Genomic DNA, 23507 nt, shown 5'->3' with positions numbered 1-23507 from the left:
TACAAGTGGTCCAATAACCAGTTAGAAAAACCTACTTTCATCAGGTTTAATAACTATTTAAGGTTTAACCAGTTCTTTATGAACTTGCTTTATGAACTTGTTTTTTGCCAATGTCGATGTAGACAAGCTGAAATGGTTCAACTGGTCCTGTCATTACTGTATGACAATGTGCTAGAGCAGGGGTTCTCAAACTTCATTGCATCGACAATAAAAATTACTACATGACCCCAGGAGGGGGGACCAAAGCCTGAGCCAGACCAATCCCCAAGTGGGGGGAGGCCAAAGCCGAAGCCCAAGGGCTTCAGTCCCAGGCAGGGGCCTGTAATCTGAGTCCTGATAACCAGGGCTAAAGCCCTCAGGCTTTGTCCCCGGACGGTGGTGCTCGGGCTTCAGCTTTGGCCCTAGCAAATCTAAGCCAGCCCTGGTGACCCCATTAACATGGGTTCCCGACCCACAGTTTGAGAACCACTGTACTAGAGGCTTTTAAAAATCTCCCAGAATGCACTGTTATGGCAGACAACCCAGGAATTTTGGGATAGATGTCCAGACACATTGCAAATAAAAAGATTTAAGATGGCATCATTGTGAATGCAAAACTTAAACTCACTCAGCCTGGCTAGCATGGACAATTAACTGTTTGTGCTTATTCCAGTACAGTTACAAGCAATTCAATTCTCTAATTAAACAACTAATACTTAACACATTCCTTATATATTCGTACATAATTTTCTAGAATAGACAGGGTCACACTGTGTATGAGTCCATTCCAAAAACCCTGACTTACTTGAGTAGTCTTTATTTACGGGGAATAGTTTGCAGAATACATTAGACAAGTGCTTGGAATCCATTTGGATGAAAAAGAGGCTAAATAAAAATTGATTCAGAAGAAGTGAAAATGATCTAAACTCATTCAATCCAAACTATCACACATTTTCTGGATGATGTAATTGGACTTCACTTGACATACAGAATCATGTATCGTTGTGGGACCTTCTGGTAATGTACAGAGAGAATAATTGCAATTACTGCACTCAAGGAGTCTTACTTCAAAAATTAACAGAAGCCATCTTTCTATACAGAACTTGTAGACAACTATTTTTTACAGCTGTTTGATATTAAAAGTCCCTGAATACATATCAGTTTATCTCCTAAATGTGACATATGAAGAGGAATAAAAATAATTAGGCAGAAATCAGATTTAGTACTATTAACCTGCTAATAGAAGCATAGTGAAATGGTATGTTTGCTTACACTACATATAGCTAAAAAAGAAAAAACACATGCTAATTATATAAAATTAAAAAGCAACAGGGCCATGCCTTATGACTTTTTATTTTGATGTTTAACTTCTAAATTATGGTACCATAAAAAAATTTCTGCAAATATCAGTTGCTGCCTACTGTCATCAGTTTATATACAGGTACAAAATACGGAAACTATATTTATCAATGTAAATATTAAACATACAGATACATCTTGCATCCTTAGCTTTCCACTATTTTTTCATCCTCAGAGAAACATATATCTTATAAACACATCAAAATGATCACATTTCAACACATTTGTAGACTCTAGTAGTAACAAGAGGGATTATTTCACCATTTACATTCTGTTTAGATTTTACTAACACATGAAAATAGTAGAAAACTAATCTCTAAAATGTATATCAACATATTAGTTTTTAAATTTTTTTTTACAAGAGCTTTTGCTCGTGGCCTCTTAAGGGGAAAAAAAACAGAATTCTTGCAAACTCAGTAGTAATTCCCCTCCTCTATCCCCCAAAATATGTATGCAATTTTTCTGAATTTAAAAAATCAGAGTGGCTAACTTTGTCAAAAAATCACTATAAAGTAAATTAAACATTTCTTTCCAATTTATAATTCCATTTAATAAAAATAAAAATCCAAAGTGGTCTGCTATTTTCTACAGTCTATACACAAAGTCTATAATGACTTCTGTTCTTTTCCCCCCAAAGGCATTCAAGATTAGGCTTCCATCCACTACCTGGTGGGGGAAAATATATTTGACTAAAATTAATTTGATTGTGGTATCTATAACTTCAAGACTCAGTTAAGATTAGCAGGATTGTACAGCAAATTTGTAAGTAATAAAACACTAATGTTAGTTTTCAACGGATTCATCAATCCATATTTGAAAATGACTGTTAAGAGTCAAGGGTGAAATCCTGGCCTCACTGAATTCATTGGGAATTTTGCCATTGATTTCAATGGAGCCAGGAATTCACCCAAATCTTTAGTCCTGCACAGAGTAATAGGCTGTGACTTGTCCAGTCACCTCACTGTAGAGCTCAGCTTTGCTGCACATAGCAGGTGAAAACCTTCTGCCTGGCATCCAATCAAACCTCCTGCCTGGTGTCCAGGCATCCAGGCTGTGCATCTTTCTGCAATGGAACTGCACAAACCCCACTGAGACAGGGTCCTCCACACCTGCAAGTGGTTGGGCAGGATTTGCTCTTAAATGAAGCTATCTAATTTGACCCAAGTGTTTTTAAACTTCCAAAGAATGGGGCAACTGTAAGAATTTTGCTTTCAGTACAACCCAAGGCACAATATATACAAATCTTTTGTAGTTGTTTCTATGCTTTCAGATCATTCGCACACTATTTAGAATTAACTAAGATCCTTGTGACATTTTGAGCTTGTGGCATTCACTTTGAGTTTAGCAGAAAAATTACAGTGAAAAATAGCTGAAGAGCTTTACATTAGTAGAAATAAAGCTCCATCATAAATACTGGTGTAGGTATCTGCCTCATTCTATTGTTTTGTACCACAGTTATGAATTGTGCTGGATTCTGCTGCCAATGATTACATTTAAATATGATTAAGCTACTCAGATACCTGTTGAGAATCATATCAAAACCCAGCAGTTAAGATTAAAATGAACAAACACAGAACTGAGAAAGTTCCACTTACAGAAAGGTTTTTGACAGCTATGGACAGCTAGAACTATTATTAAACCCTGATTAACACCCAATGCAACCCCAAATCAATGGGATTGGACAGGGTGCAGTTTAGACTCCAGATTAGTAAATTTGGCACAGGTAGCCAAACAGGACATCCTTTGTTATTATTTACAGTGGCGAGCTTTGGAGATATTCAAATTTTATTTTGCTTATGAGGAATTGCTGTCTGGAAGCAGTAGGGGTCTCTCACATGAAGATATATCTAAATCATCATTGCAAGAGAAGGAACATCATGCTGTTTGTCTTCAGACAAATGTGGCCAGATGCATTATAGGGTGCCTGTAGTTAGAATTATGCTTAATATAACATGAGGTTAAAATGAATATTTATCCCATTCACTAGGATTTTCAGTACTGGGAACTTCAAAATAACCAATACACATTTGTCTTGTGGCTGCCCAATACAAAGATGTGCAGATGGCCAGTCACTCACTGCCTACTGTAACTTCCTATACTCCAAATGGATGTGAAGCAGCACATTTTTATGGGGAAACTTGGAGTTTACATACTTTCTACAACAAGCACAAACTCTATTAGGGCTGCCCTCAGGCCCAATAGTGCCCTACACAAAGACAAGATTTGGTGACTCTTTCTCCATCACTCTCTACATCCTTTCTCCCACCAACCCATCCAGGAAGATGACAGGAGATTCATTTTCCACTGCACCATTCTATAGAGGTATATAGGATTTTTTAAAATTATATAAGTGATATGGTTCACCATGGCATTATTTGTGAGACATCGTAGCCAGCTGGTCAAGAATAGAATTAAAAAAAAATAGAAATAATTACCCTAGGTCTGGATAGGCTAGCAAGAAGCTTCACTTACTGCATCTGTTGCAATGTTCACCCCTCACAGGCTGCAGCATTCTAAAACAGAGTATTCCTAAATCAAGTTCCTGATACTGCAATGAACTCAATGTGGGAAAGACGTAGGGAACAGGAATTTTATCTTCCACAAAATCAGACAGAACTAAGACCATTTAAAAGAAACTAAGTCTGAAGACAGGTTTCCACAAAAAACAATTAACCTTGAAACGGACATCAGGAAATCCAATAAACATATGTGTCCTATAGCCTTGCATTGTACCATCCTGGAGTTGAAATGACAGAATGGCACAATATGTTTCCCTTACATGTCTGTCAAAATATGGATAGAGATGGAGCTGTGGGGGATAGGACACATGCTTTTACCTTCCACTGGAATCCACTGGACTAGATAAACTTTTTGGAGGAACAGGGTTGAAAAAAATGCTTAAATGTTTGCTAAAGGAATATTTGTCTAATGGAGATTTACTAGGTCTGGACTTTGGCATTTTATGACCATAACTCCTGTCACAAAAATCCCACTGATCATCACTAAAATACTCATACTATCAAATATTTCAGCATTTAAAACCAGAATTTCTGCTGCAAAACATGCTGTGCCATTGAGATGGTTAACGATCCAAGCCAAAAGTGACTAGTTATTGTATGTTCAGTCAAAAATATTTCTAATAAAAACATCAGAAGTGATTTTTGATTTTGATATCTGTAAAGAGTATAATTTCAACATGCAATTTAAGATGGTAATTTCAAAGTGTATCTTCATCTTTTTCAATGCTACATTTTCAGATCAGAAAAGAGTCTATAAAGAGATTTACAGGTAATCGTCTACTGGCCACAAATTCCCTTAGGAATAACAGATATCCTTCAAGGAAGCATTTGTTCCTTCAAGAAGGTTTAGCAGTTGGGGTGATGTGATGGTTAACACACAAACAGAGCCTATTGATAAAGTGGCAATGCTTAACAATCTTGTAAGACATTATAAAGGTGCAATTGCCTGTAGTTCATCGGTATGGATGTGGCAATGAAGTTCTGCTTTACATATTCCAGGGACCAGGCATTTTGTAGCAGTGAGCACAGGGGGTTCTTCTTCTCCTGGGAAAGAAAAAAAAGGTCATTTTATTTTTTGAACAGTGATTATTTTATTTGTACAACGGTCAACTGTATGTTGAAAAGAACACAACCCGATGATATCATAATGCACTATCCTCAGGCCATATCACTATGATCAGAAATAAAGAACTAATACAAACCTTTCCTCATGGTGGTCTACTCAGAGAAGTTCTCACTGATGAATGGGCTAACATTATGTCAGGCCCAATGAAGGAGGTTAGAGAGCTAAGTGAGTTTGAAGCTTAGTGCATCCACCCTAATTCAATGGCCTGTTTGAGAGGCTACTCTTGTGGAACAGTATTCTGTCAGGATGAAAAGTGTTATCAGATCAAACTACTATGAGATGAAATGCACAGACATTTGATAACTGCATGAAGATTTCCCATTAGTCTCAACTTATGTGACTTAAAAATTTAAGTATCCAAGATAGAAACCTTATACAGATTACGTAGTCTCCTCATACAATGATGATAACATTCTTTCCATTCTAGTAGTATCTCTGGAGAATGTTAAACAGAAGCTACTAAAGTTAGACATTTTAAAATCAGCAGGTCCAGATAACTTGCATCTAAGAGTTTTAAAAAAGCTGGAAGAGAAGCTCACTGGATCATCAATGTTGATTTTCAGGAAGTCTTGGAGCACTGAGGAAGTTCTAGAAGACTTGAAGAAAGCTAATGTTGTGCCAATTTTTAAAAAGGGTGAACAGGATAACCTGGGTAATAACAGGCCTGACCGTCTGACATCGATTCTGGACAAGATAATGGAGGGGCTCTTACGGGTCTCGATTAATAAAGAACTAAAGGAGGATAATGTAATTAATGCAAATTAACATGTGTTTATGGAAAATATGTCCTATCAAACTAATTTTATATATTTTGATGACGTTACAAGTTTGATTGATAAAGGTAATTGTGTTGACGTAATATACTTAGACTTCTGTAAGGCATTTGACTTGGTACTGCACAACATTTTTGATTAAAAAAAACAGAGTGATATAAAATTAACATATTAAATGGATTAAAAACTGGCTAACTGACAGGTCTCAAAATGTGGTTGTTAACAAGGAATCATCAAGCAGGTCTGTTTCCTGTGAATCCTGCGGAGATGAGTTCTTGGTCCTACCCAAGTTAACATTTTTATCAATGACCTTGAAGAAAACATAAAATCATCACTGATAAAGTTTACAGATGACACAAAAATTGGTGGAGTAGTAAATAATGAAGAGGACAGATCACTGATACACAACGATCTGGATCTCTTGGTAAACTGAGCATAAGCAAACAATATGCACCTTAATACAGCTAAAAGTAAATGTATACATCTAGGAATAAAAAATGTAGGACATACTTACAGGATGGGGGACTCTATCCTGGGAAGCAGTGTCTTTAAAAATATATTTGGGGGTTGTGGTAGATAATCAGCTGAACATGGGCTCCCAGTGTGATGCGGTGGCCAAAAGAGCTAATGAGATCCTGGGATGCATTTCAAGTATGAGTAAAGAGGTTATTTTATCTCTGTTATTTATCACTGGTGTGACTGTTGCTGTGTCCAGTTCTGGTGCCCATAATTCAAGAAGGATGTTGATAAATTCAGAGAAGAGCCATGAGAATGATTAAAGGATTATACAATATGCCTTATAATGACAGACTTAAGGAGCTCAATCTATTTAGCTTAACAAACACAGCGTTAAGGGATGACTTGATTACAGTCTATAAATACCTGCAAGGTGAACAAATATTTAATAATTGGCTCTTCAATCTAGCAGAGAAAGGTATAACACAATCCAATGGCTGGAACATGAAGCTAGACAAATTCAGATTCAAAATAATGTATACATTTTTAACTGTGAGAGTAAATTCGAACAGTTCACCAAGGGTCATAGCGGATTCTCCATCACTGACAATTTTAAAATCAAGATTGGATCTTTTTCTAAAAGATATGCTCCGGGTATTATTTTGGGGAAATTCTATGGCCCGTGTTACACAGGAGGTCAGACTAGATGATCATAATGGTCTCTTCTGGCTTTAGAATCTATGAACCTAGGTGTTTATTGATTCAAAATGTAGAGTTTGTTATAATTGCTCCTAAATCCCATACTCAGTACATGATGTTAGCTTACAATGAATGTATAAATATCATGGGTATGTGGGATAATTAGGAGAAAGTACAGGATGCAGTGTATTTAGTAGGCACATAATGCTCAACTCTAGATTTCTCTCTTCCAACTTACCTGGGGCCTATTGGAGATTGTGGCTTAGAAGAGGGGAGGTGGCTGAGACCTTAGCCATACTTGACCAACGTGGTTTGGGAGAAGTAATTGAAAAAAGTAGCAAGGGTTATTTGGGGTCATTTGATTGGGTGAGTATGCCCATTGTTTGTAACACAGCCTTGGAACTCTTCCGTAGGGTTCACCTCTATCAGCTCACACATGTTAAAATACAATTTGCCCGATTGATACTAGAGCTTTAAAATGTGTTAGTTAAAACGTATTAGCTACATGACTTCAGAACTAAATTATTGGAGAGGTTGCCTCTCTCCTCTAGTAATTCCTGGACAGCAGAGACGCTTCAGCTGATAGCCCGGTGGTTCAAACAGGAGGGGGACTGCTGGACAGGCATTCTCCTAGTGGGCTCTTTAACTCTGAAACTGACATCCCAGCTTGGTCTAACAGCCTGAAGTCTAGCAGCATGCAAGGTTTTTTCAGGCCTGTGAGGAAGGGATGGATTAGCAGTGTTGAGGGAGTTAAAGAGAACTATATGTGTGAATTCTGAATGAATGACTGGGTGAGGTGGTGTTCATGGCTTACTCAATAAAACTGGTAAATCTGTATTTTCCCCACGTTTGGCATTTCAGATTTTATATGTTTTCTCCAACAAGTCTGCTACTCAACTCTTCCATATCTACTGTCATCTCCTCATCCACCTTGTAGCAAACAGTACATATGACTAAGAGTCTGAACTTTAATAACCACCAAGGTAAATTCAGTTTCTTAAAAGACAAGACTTAAAATATATATTGAGCAAACAGTGAATCATTCAACCTTATGACCCTCTAAATAGAAAGTTTGACTGTTCAGTTTGCTGAGGGAAGAGCTGAAAGTCAGTAGATCACACTTTAATTACAATAAATACAATGCTGAATACTGTTTTTCCCCAGTTCTTAAACCACATTCAATACATCATGGTCACTAAGACAACAGCAGCAGGTAATGTTTATATAGCCTATGTTATAAAAAGCCTAATATCTTATGTGTGTTTGAGCTTTTAGTTACCTGCAGTACAGTAATGACTCTCGATCAGCTAGGGGAAGACACCATTTTATATTCTATTAGAGCTACATGCAAATTGAAACATTTTTTAAAAGTTTCATGACTTTTTAAAAAAATTTCAATAAGCTTAGAGAATGATCAAAATTTAAAACTTTGATGAATATTTTTTACCACCAACTAAAAAAATATTTTTTTTTTTGCCTTTTTTGACTAGCTCTATATTTTAACTAGCTTTCTCTCCAGCTTCTTATATGGTCCCTTATTCCATGGTACTTATGTACTCAATGTTTAGTTTTATGTTGCTAAAAGTATAACAGCAACATGTGAATATTTTGTATTAATGCAATTTAGAAAAACTACTGCATCTTACCTAAACCCGAAGATGAAGAGACACTCTCCGTAATGGAAGAGGTTTCAGTTTGGTCTGTCAAAAGTCCTTCCATTAAAGGTAGAGATAACTCAGATGAAGGAACAGAAGAATCATAGATTCCTGAATCCCGGGGCATATCTGGAAGATTGGCAGCTTTTACAACATGCAACAATGGCTGAAGAACAGAGCTACCAACTTGAATGTCCTGAGTCTCTGCATCTTCTCCAAGGTTAAAGTGCTGAATTATACAGTGAGAGTCTGAATTTACAGCAGGGATAATATTTACATCTGTTTTCAGGTAGAAATCCCCATCAGTCACCTGTTTACTCACTAAGTCATTTAAAACCAAGCCTGAGTCAAATTTTTCTATCACAGGTTCTTGGTAATGTAAAGGAGGTTGAGGAAAAGGAATGAGTTGTTTCTCAAACCAGTCAGGCTCCTGATCAATGAATTGGTGCATATTGCAAATGGCAACATAAAGGGACCGGCCAGATTTGCTCCTGAAGTAGTTTCTTTTGCTAATATTTACAGGATACAACTCTGAATCCTGAAGGCTCAGATCTCTGGAGTGTAAGTGAGAGTAAAGCTGAGGGAGGTTATCCATGAGCTTGTACTTTGTACTTAGATCCACAATGCCAGGAATGTCACCCTCACAGGAGTAGTCAAAGTAGACTGCAATGAACTTGCAGAGGTCATCTGAATTCTGCTTTGCCTGACGCAGCTTCTCTGCGATGATTGATATGGCAAGCAGAAAGAGTTCTCCTTTCTCAGCATCTCTTGTTGCTCCCTTGTGCTTCCAGTTCTTTTTTTCCACAAAGTATTTCATTCCCTTGGAACATACAATGATGATAAATTGGGACTCGTTGATTTTTTGAATAAGCCACTCTTTCTGCCCTTCCTTACAATTTTTTAAATCTTCCCATATATCCAGTGCAACCTGGAAAAGAAGAGAGCATCTTGGTTAACATTCAATGCTGGATTTAGCAACTGAACAAAGGCTAAATGTGTTGCAAATGCTCAATGAACCTGCTTGTATTTATTAAGCAGATGTGAATCAAAGATGAGGAAGACTAAGGTCCGTCCATGCTGTGAATGGAAACTATTTTCAAACAGAAATAAGTAATACATTTTAATTGTAGTTAACAAAGAGGTAAACTGTGTGACTCTTGCTCACTTGGGTAAGCACTTACTGATATGAAGAGTCATACTGAAGTCAATGGAACTATTTGTGTCGGTAAGTGCTCGTCAAAGTGAGTAAGGGTTGTACATTTGGCATGGGAAATACGTATTTTCAATGGGTTACGGAAACCTGCAAGCCCTGTGGGCAAGAAGGCTAACTTTCACAACTGTTCTATTGAAAATGTTAGTTATAATGTGCTTTTGGTGCCTAAGTATTGTTTAAGAAACAATATACCTACATTCCTGTATTACTTGTACATAGGGCCCTATCAATTTCACGGCCATGAAAAATGCGACTGTGAAATAAGCCCTTCCCCATGAAATCCGATCTCCCCTTGTTCCTAGGAGTGCCCCAGTAAAGGGGGCTCCTAGCTCCATCCCTCTGCCCAGCTGCTCTGGGACAGGGGGAGGGGAGGAAGAGACCAGACCCACCTCCGGGTGCCTCCCCGTGCTGCAGGTTACTCTGCCCCTGAGGTTCCTGCAGCTGGAGGAGACTTGAGGAGTTGGGTCCAATCTTCCCTGTGCTGCTGGGAGTGCCTCAGCAGGGGGCTCCTAGCTACTAGTCCGGGCATGGCTGGGACAGGACAGGACTTGCTCTTTCCCTGCAGAGCTGCTCTTGGTTATCTCTCCCAGCTGCAGATAGCTCCGCACCCCATCCTGCCAACTCGCTTCCTGTCCCCCTCCCTTTGCAGCTGCCAGGGGAGGGGACATTGTACAGGGAATTGCCCCCCCTTCCACATGCAATTATTAATTTATTATTTCAATAAAAATAAAAAGGTGAAGCACTTGACAGAATTTTTTGATTGACACTTTACAGCAGCAAATCATACTCAGGGCTCAACTCACTGATGTGGTAGATATAGACATTGGGGAGGTTTTGTAGTCAGGGACGGCTCTGGCATTTTGACCGCCCCAAGCAAAAAAAACCCAAACAAACAAACAAAAAAATGGGGTGGCCAGAACGGTGCATGGGTGCAGGGGGACCGGCTGGGCGGGGGGAGGGGGCAGGCAGGAGAGAGAGAGGGGGCGGCCAGGGCTACAGCAGGGCTCGCCTGCCGCGAGGGCTCCGCTCCAGTTGGCGGGGAGGGAGGGAAGAGGACTGCCCTGCAGGGCGCTATGGTTCTCTGTGCTGCTGCCCCCTACAGGGCGGCCGGAGCGGGGGAGCGGGGGGGGAAGCGGCCGTGCCGCCCTCGGATTGAGCAAAATGCCACCTCAAACAGTCTGCCGCCCCAGGCACCAGCTTCCTCAGCTGGTGCCTGGAGCCGGCCCTGTTTATAGTGTAGTGATCTCAATTGACTGCCTACCAGAAGACATGTGTAATTGCTGTAAAATGAGTGTCCAAAATAAATAAAAAGCTCAAAAATGATTACTGCAGCGCATTGTGTGAAAGAATTTGGAAGCCTAATTCTACACGCCAATGGTGACAAACTATTTTGTACAAGCTGCAATGTTTCATTGGATCACATATGTCAGGCAACAGTTGAGTGCCACTTAGACTCGGAAATCCATCAAAGCAGAAAGAAGGATGCAGATACTGCGTTGCTGGTAAACAAAAAGTTAAAAAAACAAAAAACAATTTATTCTCTTTTTCAGAAGATGACAGCGAGCTCTGAAACCAGTCATTTAGCTAGAATGGAACTTGTGGATGCATTTGTAAGTGCTAATATATCACTGGAAAAACTTGATCACCCAAAGCTGCATGAGTTCATTAAAGGGAATGTACAAAATGTACAAATTAACACATGTGAGTCTTTTGAAATTATTTAGGATGAGTCCACAGATGACCAAGACAACTATGTATTGTATGTTCTGTTTGATTTCATTACTGACAAGGCCAAAGATGGGACAGACAGGAAACTAACAACAGTGTTCCTGTTGCTTAACGCAATTCCTGGCTCTGATAATTGTAGGCTGGAGATACCTGCTTACAAAAATATTGCAAAAGAAGTGGACAGTAGTTTGCCCATGCTGCAGTTTTGGAACTCAGTGGAAGGCTGAATTCCCTATCTTGCAAGGCTAGCTCGGCACTGCCTGACAATTCCAACAAACTCCATGGATGCAGAGAGAGCAGTTTCTAAACACGGACAGGTGTCTTCCGCAGAGACAGGAAATGAAGAAAGACACAGTTGTTGGATGCTCCATGCTGACATTTAATTAATGACATTTGAAACCACAACATTTTTTTCACTTGTTTTTGTTAACTTAAGGCTTTGGTTCTCAAGTTTGAGGCTACCAATTGTAGGCTACTCTACAAAACTGTCTCAGATGCCCATATCTACCAATCAGGGAGTTGAGCCCTGAGTGTTATTTACTGCTGTAAAGTGTCAATCAATAAATCCTGTCAAGTTCACATGATCTTTTTTATTTTACTGAAACAAACTAATAATTGCATCTTGAAGGGGGCGCACCCTGTACAGTGACCCCTCCTCTTGCGGCTGTGGAGCGATGGGGGCAAAAAGTGGGTGTGTGGGGTAGGGGTGGAGGGTTGCGGAGCTTTCTGAAGCCAGGAGAGGTACCCAAGAGCAGCCACGCAGTGGAAGAGCAAGCCAGAACTAGCAGCTAGGAGCCCTTGGCTGAGGCGCTCAAAGCAGCACAGGGGCAATCAGACCGACTTCCACCTCCACCTCTGGGAACCTCCTGTGGCTGCAGGAAGCTCCGCGGTTGCTGCCTTCAGAGTCCAGCTCTGAAGGCAGCACATAAGTGAGGGTGGCAATCCCATAACCCCCCTACAACAGGTTTGCGATCCCCCCCTCCCATTTTGGGTCAGGACTCCCATGGTTACACCACCATGAAATTTCAGATTTAAACATCCGAAAACATGAAATTTACCAATTTTCAAATCCTATGGCCATGAAATTGACCATGATGGACCTTGAATTTGGTAGGGCCCTACTTATAAAGCACCAAATCTACAAATAACAGTACAAGGCCAAACAATTATGTGTTTTCGGGGTAGCTGCTTCCAAAGCAGGGGGTAAAAAACACTGCACTGTCGGTGCTTGTGAAGAAGAAACAAAGCTGGAAAATTTTGTAAGAGTGGTCCCAAGTGACTGAGCATTTATCTATCTAGTTAAAGAGGGAAATGAACCCTCTCTGAACACTCCACTCTACGTGCTACATGCAATTCTTAAGTATTAGAGGGGTAGCCGTGTTAGTCTGAATCTGTAAAAAGCAACAGAGGGTCCAGTGGCACCTTTGAGACTAACAGAAGTACTGGGAGCATAAGCTTTCATGGGTAAGAACCTCACTTCTTCAGATGCAAGAACCTCACTTCTTGCATCTGAAGAAGTGAGGTTCTTACCCACGAAAGCTTATGCTCCTAATACTTCTGTTAGTCTCAAAGGTGCCACAGGATCCTCTGTTGCTTTATGCAATTCTTAGTTATTGTACACTTGTGTGATTAACATGTTGAATCTGCTGTAAATACACATATCTCCCCGTATGATTCTACTATGGTAGCAACAATGTGCATGTCTAAAAACAAATATTTTATATATATATACAGGAAGCTAGTGCACAGAATCATGATCCCAAGGATGCATAGTCCGGTGTCATTTTACAGCTGGGATATATGTTGCCTTGATAAATATGGGGGGGCAGTTGTCAGTGAGAGTCCAGGAATTGTGTTTTCACTATGTGTACTTATGAAAAAGTCTTTTTTAATTTTAGCATAATTAGGTTAGCATTTTAAACAGCAATAAATCCCATTGCCCCTTTTCTTTATAAGACAATAATCCAATTCCGTAGGCCAAAGATACAGATACCTTCATTGTCATCTTTTGAACTTTGTTTTTTATATTAAACACGACTGCTACATATTCTATCTTTATCTAGGTCTCGTTGTCCTTTGTTTACCAAATATTGAATAACCCTGGAGTGTTATGCAAAAAGCACTTGGCTTTAACTCCATTCCACGTAGCTGTGGTGATGCTGTGCTACCATCACAACTGAAAAAAAGGAATTCAGACAAGCTAAATATAAGACATCTTATTCTGACTGTTTTAAGTCTGAGTAAATTAATAATATAAAAATAAAATAACAGAAGCACAATAATGAAAACAAGCAATGATTTTAAATAATGTATTCTACCACTAGGGGACACACTTGCTATATGACTGAATACTAATATTTGAATTCATACATAATACTAACTGGACTTTGATTGGATTAAAGTTTAACAAAAGAAATAAATGTTTTCTCTAAACTAATAATTGTTTTGCCTTTTAAAAAGTGAACTATTGGTTACATTTTCTCTCAGGTTTAGAAAAAAGCCAGAGAACTTGAACCTAGTCAATCAAATTGTCATTTTGATATTTTTCTGATATCATTTTGAATCAAAGACAGTAAAAAAAAAAAAAAGATTCAGGCCTAGGCCATGCTTTTATATGCCATTAAAAAAGCTGTTTGATGTTTTCATATAGCATCAAAAGAATGAAAAATTTACTGAATAAGCCATCAAGGATGATAAAGAATTTCAGGGGTTAATCAAAATTAGCAAGGTTGTATTATGTATAATGTGTGTGTTGCACAAATTCTTCTTCTGGACAAGATTTCTGATTGATTCAAGTGTGCATGCATGAGATCACTGCTTCTATACCATGGCATAAGAGGTGCCTTAGAAATACTAAACTAGATTAGATAGATTGTAGAGCTTCTTTGTGTCTGTAATCTACAGAAGATATAAATTCTGATAACTAGATGAGCATAATGTGTGCATATGCTTCTGGTAGTTAATATATAAAGAGCTAAGGATGACTGAATGAGAGAATTAGGACTGACGCAAATTATCTACAATACTGTGTCATCCATTATTTGGTTTGCTTTTTTTCTCTAAATGGAGAAAATTCACATAGGTAAAATTAATGTAGGCAGTTTCCACTAACACTAATGGAAGCTACTCTCTTTAGCAAAGAGAGATTAGAATATCTCTGTCTAGGTGAAATATTTTCAAGGGCTAGGCTATCACGAGTTTTGGGGGCAATGTTTTGAATAAGGCAATTCCAAACATTAAAAGAAGAAGTGGTGATCTTACCTCACAGCCACAGAAGTCCTGAAGGAAATAAGCGAAGCACTGAATGACATTTATGTGTTTCTGGCAATCTTTACTGGAATAGCAGATGAACACTTTTGGCCGGGGACGGAGCCTTTCCACATGGAGTGCTGCAGCATATGTAGAAGATTCCGAGCTCTCCTCATCTAAATGGGAATATATATTTTCTAAATTGGAAGGGAAAAAAAACAAAAACACAAAAATCTTCACTCTATCCAAGATCAAAAATTTTCTTTAGCCTTGACAGACTCATTATTCAAGTACATAGTAAAAGGCTCTTCATCCCAAGACATTCCTTTTTCCCTCCCTTCTTCCTCTTCTATTTTATCAGCCAGTGAGGTGAAAGATTGGATAGTTACTGCCTGTGCAAAGACATGTCTAGAAAGGTTTGCTCTGTGAACAGAAGAAATTAGATAGTTTCACCTCCATCCATCCTACGGAATTACCACAGTACTGTTATAGGAAGCTCACCTCTTTGTTTAGAAATCAGAAACTTCAAACATACTTCTCTGTGAGAGTTTCCTGCTTAGCAATGCAATGGGCTCCTTTTAAAACAGTGATACTGGTAGGGAAGAGAATGAAACTCCAGGGGGCCTGGTACCCTTCAGAAACATGTGCAGTCTCTCTGTGGCATGCCCATATTCTTTAGTGTTCATCTGAGTTTTTGCTGGAGTCATGCTATGATGTCATAAAGGGCCAGAAGGGAAAAGGACTCAGCCCAGATAACTTCTGCAAGCTGTAGAATCCCTCATCCCCAAGATCCAGGGAGATATCACAGATCTGTGAGGCTTGGGGACTGAAACCCCATCTTCTATAGGGGGGAAACCCAATCACTCCCTGGAACCGTAGTATTGACTAATTCCTGATAAATCAGTGTGGCAGGTATGGCTTGCAAGCTCCACCCTAGATATAAGGGAGGCAGAAGTGAACAGTGGTTGCTTGAATCTAAGTTAGGAAGTGTCTGCAGGGAAACCTTATGAATAGTCAAATGAAAGGAGAAGGATTAGGCTGAGATTTAAGGGATTTTGTTGTTATCTGAATTCTGAATAAAGCCAACCAGGAAGGGGGAGTAAGTTTGGACTAATTCTAGTGGGTGCAGATTCATGGAGACTGGGAATTACACCTGCTTACATGCACACTTCAGGGTTTTACTTTCCTTCCACTATGATTCATCAGTTAAATAATTCTGTAGTGAAAGAGGAAATAGTCTAAAATATATCATCTTCAGGATCTCTTCACTCTCTGCATAGTCTTATCATCTCCCCTCTACTACTTTTACTAATATACATTAAAAAAATAAAATAAAATAAGTTTTCTCCTCACTCAACCCATCTTGTCCTTCTGCTGGATTTTGCAGTGAAGTCATAATGCAGGACATATGACACAATATTTTCCAGGGTAACAAATTAACACCAAACACTGGATTTTAAGATTTTGCTGCAAGTTCCAGCAGATGCAGAGGTTTGGGGGTGGGTTCGGGGGTAGGGAGAGTGAAAAGGAAAGCTCTTATGATAAAGAAATTTGTGTTTTGAATAAATCTATTTTCCTTTCAGATTTGCTCTGACAAGCAAACTCTCCTTCCAATGAAACAACATGCAAATAAACACCATACCTTGTTGTTTTTTACGGCACATCACTGTGAAAAGCGTTGCAAATGCTGAGATGACAACTAAGGGAACGGTAATGGCAATGGCCCTTATTGGTCCAGCCCACGGGGAATGTACTTTAAAAAATAAAGCAGAATTAGCACTGTGCAAGTAAGTTATGGTATCATTATCTAATCTCATCTTCATATTTGGTACTGACAACCACTGCAACACAATAGCATCAAGTAATTCTTAAATATACAAAATATAAAGCTAAGATCTGAGCGCCTTCCAATAATGCATTAAGTGAGGTGACTAACCTCTCTTGCCTGTGGTTTGTTCCATCTCATTCTCTCCCCAGGGAAAGAATTATGTGTGTAGTGCAGTTTTGTTTTAGTTGGGTTCTGTTTATTTTTTAAATGTACTGCTCTGTGTTTATGTTAGAGAAGGCAGGTTGAAGAAATGCGCCTTGCACTTGGAATGAAGTTGGTGAGGTTTCTGATGGTCCTTGGTGCCTGGGGGAATTTGGTCAGCGGTCTCAAACTGACCCCAGAGAAAGCTCTGTCTCCTGCACAGATAAGTCTACCCTTATGGTCAAAAGTTCCATAGTGCTTGAGGAGCTAGTTGACACTCACAGTCTTCATGCCATCATGGGATCTTTGTGATAATCGATTGCAAGGTAACTACTGTAGAACTTTATTTAGGGTATGATTACATTAGTGTAACATTAGGCTGCTTACATATTTGCATTACATTATTTCCACACTCTGCTTGCAGGCTACTACTTGAATGTGACTAAGATGCACTCTCGACAATTTTTAAACTGATTTTTCACATTAGTGTATGTAGCAAAAATTAGTTTCCGGTAAGGATTCTTAGTTCTACAATATTTTGATGTAAAACCACTAACAGTCAAAATCATCTTTATACTTAATTTTATCTTGCACAATTTGCCTTTGCAATTCTTTACAAGCACAAAATGGAAGTAAAATTCACAGATGTACAAAAGCAATATTATTTTTTATCAAAAAGATCACAAGACTGCATTTAAAAGCATGGTCAAACCCCATTAGTCCTGTCATTATTATTCTGGCAAATGATCTTCAACACAAATTATCACTACAAATGAGTACATGTTGACTTTAAAAGGAAAATTCTTACCGGGTTTTAGTGCATAGTGCATTGTTTTTCTTGTTGTGTTAGTGTCATCAACCAGCTTTAAAAAAGAAAATTCTCATTTTAAATACTGAAAAAGATACAGAAAAATCATTTTTGCAATGTGAAAAACACTTCAATTACCCCGAGGACCAAATCTGAAGGAAGCTACCATTACAAATGACCAATGAGAAGTACCTAGAATTAGTCATTTCTCGATAGGATCAGGGATGAGTAGAATACAAATCATATTGCGGTAAAACTGGAATACAAAACCTGCCTATTAAAAAAAGGAAACAATCCAACCTAATTGATGTCCAAGACAAAGGAAAAGGGGGGTAAGAGGGAGGGAGAAGGAATGGGAGTGGGATCTAGGAGGTAAAAGTCTCGTGAATAGACTATATTCTTTGAATCCTCTCTATTAATAAAAAGTGGAGATGGTCAAATTTTTTCACAATCAGCAAAAATACACAAAACATTTTCAATGAAAATTTTCATGAACATTTTTTGCCTTTTCTTCCCCAACTCAAATAAAAGCACCTAACAGACTTTTACTCAATGGGTCCAAAGTCCCCAACACCATTATTTTATGTTGTTGGATAATCATAATACAGCAGTAACTCAGTCAGTTTTTTGTCATTTGCATTTGAGCAGGAGGTTGCAACTTTTTCTTTTGGATGCAGACCTCTCTACTCTTATCCATGCCTTTGTTACCTTAAGATTAGAATATTAAAAGGCGCTCTACATGGGGCTACACGTTAAAGCCATTTGAAGACTGAGTTGGTGCAGAACGCAGCAGCTTGCTTACTGAATAGGGGATCTCGCTGGTAGCGTATTGTACAAGGTACTCCAGAATCTGCATTGGCTGCTTACTGGTCCCTGGGTAGAGTTTAAGATGTTGGTTATGATCTCTAAAGTCCTAAATGGTCTGGGACCTGCCTGCCTGAGAAGCCAACCACAAAAGATCCCCTGACATACTGCAAAGTTGTAGTCAGCAGAGATGCTTGAGCTGGATCCCCCTTGTTATAAAAGACAGGGAGAAACTGGCAGGACAAGGCATTCCCTGTGAGTGGCCCAGGGCTCTGCAACCCACTCCCTTCCCTGGTCTAAAGTAGCCAGAATTTAGGGACTTTCCAGGCATGCTGCAAAAGCCATCTGTCTGACAGGATTTAGCAGAGGACTGAGGGTTTGTTAGTGGAATGATGGTATGGTAGGGTAAGAAGGAGCTTTTTTTTTAAGCTGCCTGCCTGAGTGAGGTGGGCTGGCTGAGTTGCACTATTTTTCCTTGTCTGAATGTTTGTTTTTTTAATGCTGCCTGGGTAGTTTATGTCAAGCCACCTAGAGTCTTTGTATAAGAGTTTTCTTTACAGTAGAATCTCAGAATAAAGAACACCTCGGTAATGCAGGTTGTTCTGAACTCTGAAATGTTCGTAAGTCTGAACAAAACGTTATGGTTGTTCTTTCAAAAGTTTACAACTGAACATTAACTTAATACAGCTTTGAAATTTTACTATGCAGAAGAAAAATTCTGCTTTCCGCCTTTTTTTTTTTTTTTTTTTTAGTAGTTTACATTTAATACAGTACTGTACTGTATTTGGGTTTTTTGGGGGGTGTGGTGGGAGGGGTGTCTCTGCTGCTGCCTGATAGTGTACTTCTGGTTCCAAATGAGGTGTGTGATTGACTGGTCAGTTCATAACTACTGTATTATTATTTAAATCTAAATAAATAAGCTACATTTACAATATAATTAAGATGGGTCCAAGCGCCAAAATTCTGAATAGGATTTTGGTTTGGCGCATAGCAGGGGATGTAGCAGTGAGCAGTGCTCGGGAAAGCAGAGAGATTGCAATTGTGCTTGGCTTCTGCATGAGGGAGGTGCAAGACAGGGAGGCTTATTGCTCTTTTTCCACTACTGCACAGCCATGCAAGGCCCAACTATGATCTGACCTAAAAATTTTAATTTGCCCCACTGAATTCAGTGAGGGTGTACAAGGCTGTAAATTACAGCAGAATGTGGCCCACAGTATTTTATTTGCAATTAATTTATTTATCTTTCGTCTTTAGCTGCATTTAATTAACTCTTCACAAATATTACCTCAATGATGTAATCCCCTGGAGCTATATTCTGAAGAACACAACTTGTGATATCCGTGTTTTGTTCCTGCAAAGAAAAGGAAGGAAATTATTGTACAAGTAGTTCACATGCTTTACAAAGCTAACGGAAAATTGCATTTACAGCTAATGTTATTGAGTTGAAACTTCACATTTCCACCATGTACTCAGGCACCTTCCATCAAACAAAATCCAATTCAATACTGATAAAGAAATACAACCTCTCTACTCAAATATCCAAGGACTGGAATCTCCGGCCACCAAAGGCCTATGAAAGTTTGAGATATCAAGTAAGTTTTACACTATACCCTGAAGCTCCTTAATCTCAAGCTCTGGTGGACTGAACAACCTGTTACCTGCCATGGAGTATTTAACTCAACAAAATGAAAATGAAAAACACCCCCTGAACGACGTAAGTTACATCGACAGAAGCGCCAGCGTAGATAGTGCTATGTCGGCAGGAGAGCTTCTCCTGCTGACATAGCTACCCACCGCTGGTGGAGGTGGTTTTATTATGTCAACAGAACAGGGCTCTCCCGTTGACATACAGTGGCTACATGAGCAATCTTACAGCGGCGCAGCTGCATCGGTACAGCTGGGCTGCTGTAAGCTCCCTAGTGTAGACCAGCCCTAAATAATAGTTACCAGTAGGAAAGATGAAACATTACCCAAATGTATAGAGTTGTTGTGTTCAGCAAAATAAACCCATATTATTGCCACCAGTCTATGGTACACACTTTCCGTAAAGCGTTGGCCTTTATTATTTTATTTTTGGTTAACTCTGATTTTAGCATTTAGGTTTCTCACCAGAACTCTAAAGGGCATAGCTCACTGTATTTTAAGTTTGTCCTCATACATTCCTTTCCCCGAAAGCTTCCAGCACAGTCAGACTTATTTTCTAACAATATCAGAAGCTATTTACTAAACACTGCATTATTTCTGAACATCCAAACTTTTCCCATTTCAGGTGAATTGCTTAGGACAAGACCCTCCTGGGTTTGGATGGGCATTGTACTGGGCCCACAGAGACCACTAGCTATAATTTTCCCACTCACCACTGCCATCTCATCCCTCTTTTAAACATGAAGGGAAGTTTAACTAAATGCTCAAAGAAAGGACTACCTTGGGGAGTTATTTCAGATGGACAAAATTTAAGGAGTTGAAATTCTGTTCAGAAGGAGCATATGAAAAGAGGAAAATATTAATTATAATTATAAATAAAAATGCAATTAAAACTACTAATGAGAGCGTAGCCCCTTTGGGGCAAGGACAATATCTTGCTATGTATTTATACAGCACCTAGCACAATGGGGCCCCAATCCTGGTTTGGGCCTTTGTTTACTACCAAAATAGAAATAATATAAAAGTCCTTTACATTTTTTAAACATGTGAAAAGCTAAGGTCATCTAGAATTTTTAACGGTTACCACAAATCTTTAAAACAACGGTAGCGAAACCCAGTAACGTACTTGTCTGCAGGTCTTTTGTTTAAAGGATCCTTCATCCTTAAGTTTGTAGTGAAGATAGTAATATTTAAAGCCAAAGTTGTGAGGTGCGTGATCAAAAGACACTTGCATGTTAAAACCTTGCTGGGTAATATTCAGATTCCTGGGCTTCCAGACTGTCAGAGGAGAGATATTTATGAATTGGAAAATTACTCTTTCAAGAACAATGATATTTTTGTAACATGAATGAATGGAAAATACTATATTTTACTTACAAGGTTTGCAGGCAAGGTTTTCTGGCTGTAGCAACAATTCACATGCTACAAACACATACACAAAAGGAATATTAATAATAAAGATTAGGTTCTCCAACTGCTATACTCCATAAAGAGAAAGATGGGGGAAAAGAAGGCAGAAAAATGCAAGCTATTTCACCATTTTTGTTTATCCAGGGCCTCCCCAAATAGTACAGAATGAACAGATTTTCCCATATTTAGCAAGCTCAGCATCCTTGTAATTGCTCATATCACTCTCCACCTCTACACACAAAAAACAACCTACTCAGTTTGTTTGAAATAATGTTACTTATTGAAATAAGCAATATGTGAGTAAAGATGACAGAAGCTAACTTATAGCAAACACATTTATGTGACTATATTTAAAATGTTACTTTAGTCAGCATCACCAGAGTGGACTGGAAATACCAAATCAATTCAGAAATATTTACTCTAAACCAGAGGTTCCCAAAGTGGGCGATACCGCCCCCTGGGGGGTGCTGGAATGATCCAGGGGGGCAGTAGTAGCCTCGGGTGCAATTGGGGGGCGTTGAATAAAAATAGGGGGGCAGTGGAAGCATAAAGAAAGAAGAGAATATAAGAAAATTTTGAAAAACTGTTCGTTCATGTTTCATCTGTTGTGTAACATAGAGTTGAAGTTGCAGTGATTACTTTATTTTCCAAATAAATTCACAAATTATAACCGATCAGGTGTCAAGTCTGCCAACAGCTCTTAACAAGCAAGTGTTGGCAGGCGAGCATGTCGCGCATTGTCGGGAAGTCCAGCATGCATCGGCAGGAATATGTGCGTTTAATGACTTGTTTACAATACGATACTATAAATAGGCGACATGTATGAATTCTAATTTAGATTGTTTCTGAATTGTGTAAAAAGCAGTTAACAATAGTGCAATAAGTATTTAAAAATTTTTATTCATATTCGATACCTTCGATCTTTACGGATTACGGCTCACATACAAAGCAAATTGTATTATTGTTGTTTCAATAAAACAGCAATTTACACGTGAGTATTTTTATACATTTTCTTACATATCTACCGTATGTTTCTGTGTCTCTAGTGCTTACTAATAATAAAATCGTAGCAGGCTTGTGTCGGTACAGTACTATTTGAAGTGTACAGTCAATATATTTGTCATATTTTTTATTACAATATTAACGAAAACAGGAGAAGGAAATCGTAAAAAAACTGTTAACTATTAACATTTATTTATATCTATCGAATCATCTGTGTTAATTGGTAAATAAGGCGTGTGTTAATAAAGGAACAATTATTTAAATAAGGGCAAACTAAATTAAAACTATTAACTGATTTTTAATTGCATATTGATTATTTTTTAAATTAATTATTTCTTGATAAATTTAGTTTGATATTTGACAATTGAATATCAAATACATATATCTAATGCTGAGCAGAGAACAAAACCCAGTTTATTGGTTTCATTAGTATTTTAGTTTGGTTGTCTTTTGCCGTCTTACGTAAAAACCACTGTATACCTGATGTCATGGGCAATATTCTAATAACACTTCTTTCTTTGCTATATTGTAGGACGTAAGTAGAAATATAGATACATAAAAGAACGCAAATTTGTCACTGCATCTTTCTGTTTGTTCGCTTAAAGAAGGTAGGTTTCCAGGGGGGCGCTGAGTAATTTTTTTTCTGAAAAGGGGGCGGTAGGCCAAATAAGTTTGGGAACCTCTGCTCTAAACTATTTTTAAAACATTTTAGAGAGAAGAAAATCCCGAAGAGTGGAGGTTCTCAGCGGGGTGGGGGGGAGGGGGAGAAGATTGATTGCCAAAATTTAAAAAAAATAGCGTACCTAAAGTTATGTGCCTGTGCCCATATATAGGCACCTAGGTCTTGTCCTCATACGGAAAATGGACCATCATGGCTATTCCAGAATAGCTATTCTGGAATAACTCCCTATGTGTACATTCTATTCTAGAATAAAAACGACTTGATTCTGGAATAATAAATAATTGTAGCTTTAGGAGTCTATCTTTAGGAATCCATTTTAAAATCTTGACCTTGAGACAAACTGCCTTGGAAGGTTGTGGAAGCTTCCTCACTGCAGGTTTTCAAAAGGAGGCTAGATAGCCATCTTGGATGGTTTAGACACAACAAAATCTG

The 23507-nt window shown here is 38.6% G+C and overlaps 1 protein-coding gene across 1 annotated transcript in view; it reads right to left on the bottom strand.

Annotated features, from left to right (window-relative positions):
• Positions 1-1323: 1323 nt before the first annotated feature.
• Positions 1324-23507, bottom strand: part of IL17RD (interleukin 17 receptor D) — a 90822-nt gene continuing 68638 nt past the window's right edge. The window contains exons 6-13 of the mRNA XM_034777562.1: positions 21359-21403; positions 21108-21259; positions 19623-19688; positions 17534-17588; positions 16399-16509; positions 14769-14953; positions 8558-9494; positions 1324-4901 (exon numbers count right to left, since the gene is read on the bottom strand). Coding sequence (XP_034633453.1) covers positions 4786-4901; positions 8558-9494; positions 14769-14953; positions 16399-16509; positions 17534-17588; positions 19623-19688; positions 21108-21259; positions 21359-21403 — 1667 coding nt within the window. The 3' untranslated portion in view covers positions 1324-4785. The remainder of the gene's footprint in view (positions 4902-8557; positions 9495-14768; positions 14954-16398; positions 16510-17533; positions 17589-19622; positions 19689-21107; positions 21260-21358; positions 21404-23507) is intronic.

This window comes from Trachemys scripta, chromosome 7, assembly GCF_013100865.1.
Source record: "Trachemys scripta elegans isolate TJP31775 chromosome 7, CAS_Tse_1.0, whole genome shotgun sequence".
NCBI lineage: Eukaryota > Metazoa > Chordata > Testudines > Emydidae > Trachemys > Trachemys scripta.
Note: the sequence above shows the minus strand (reverse complement) of the source record. Positions and strands in the feature narration are given on the sequence as shown.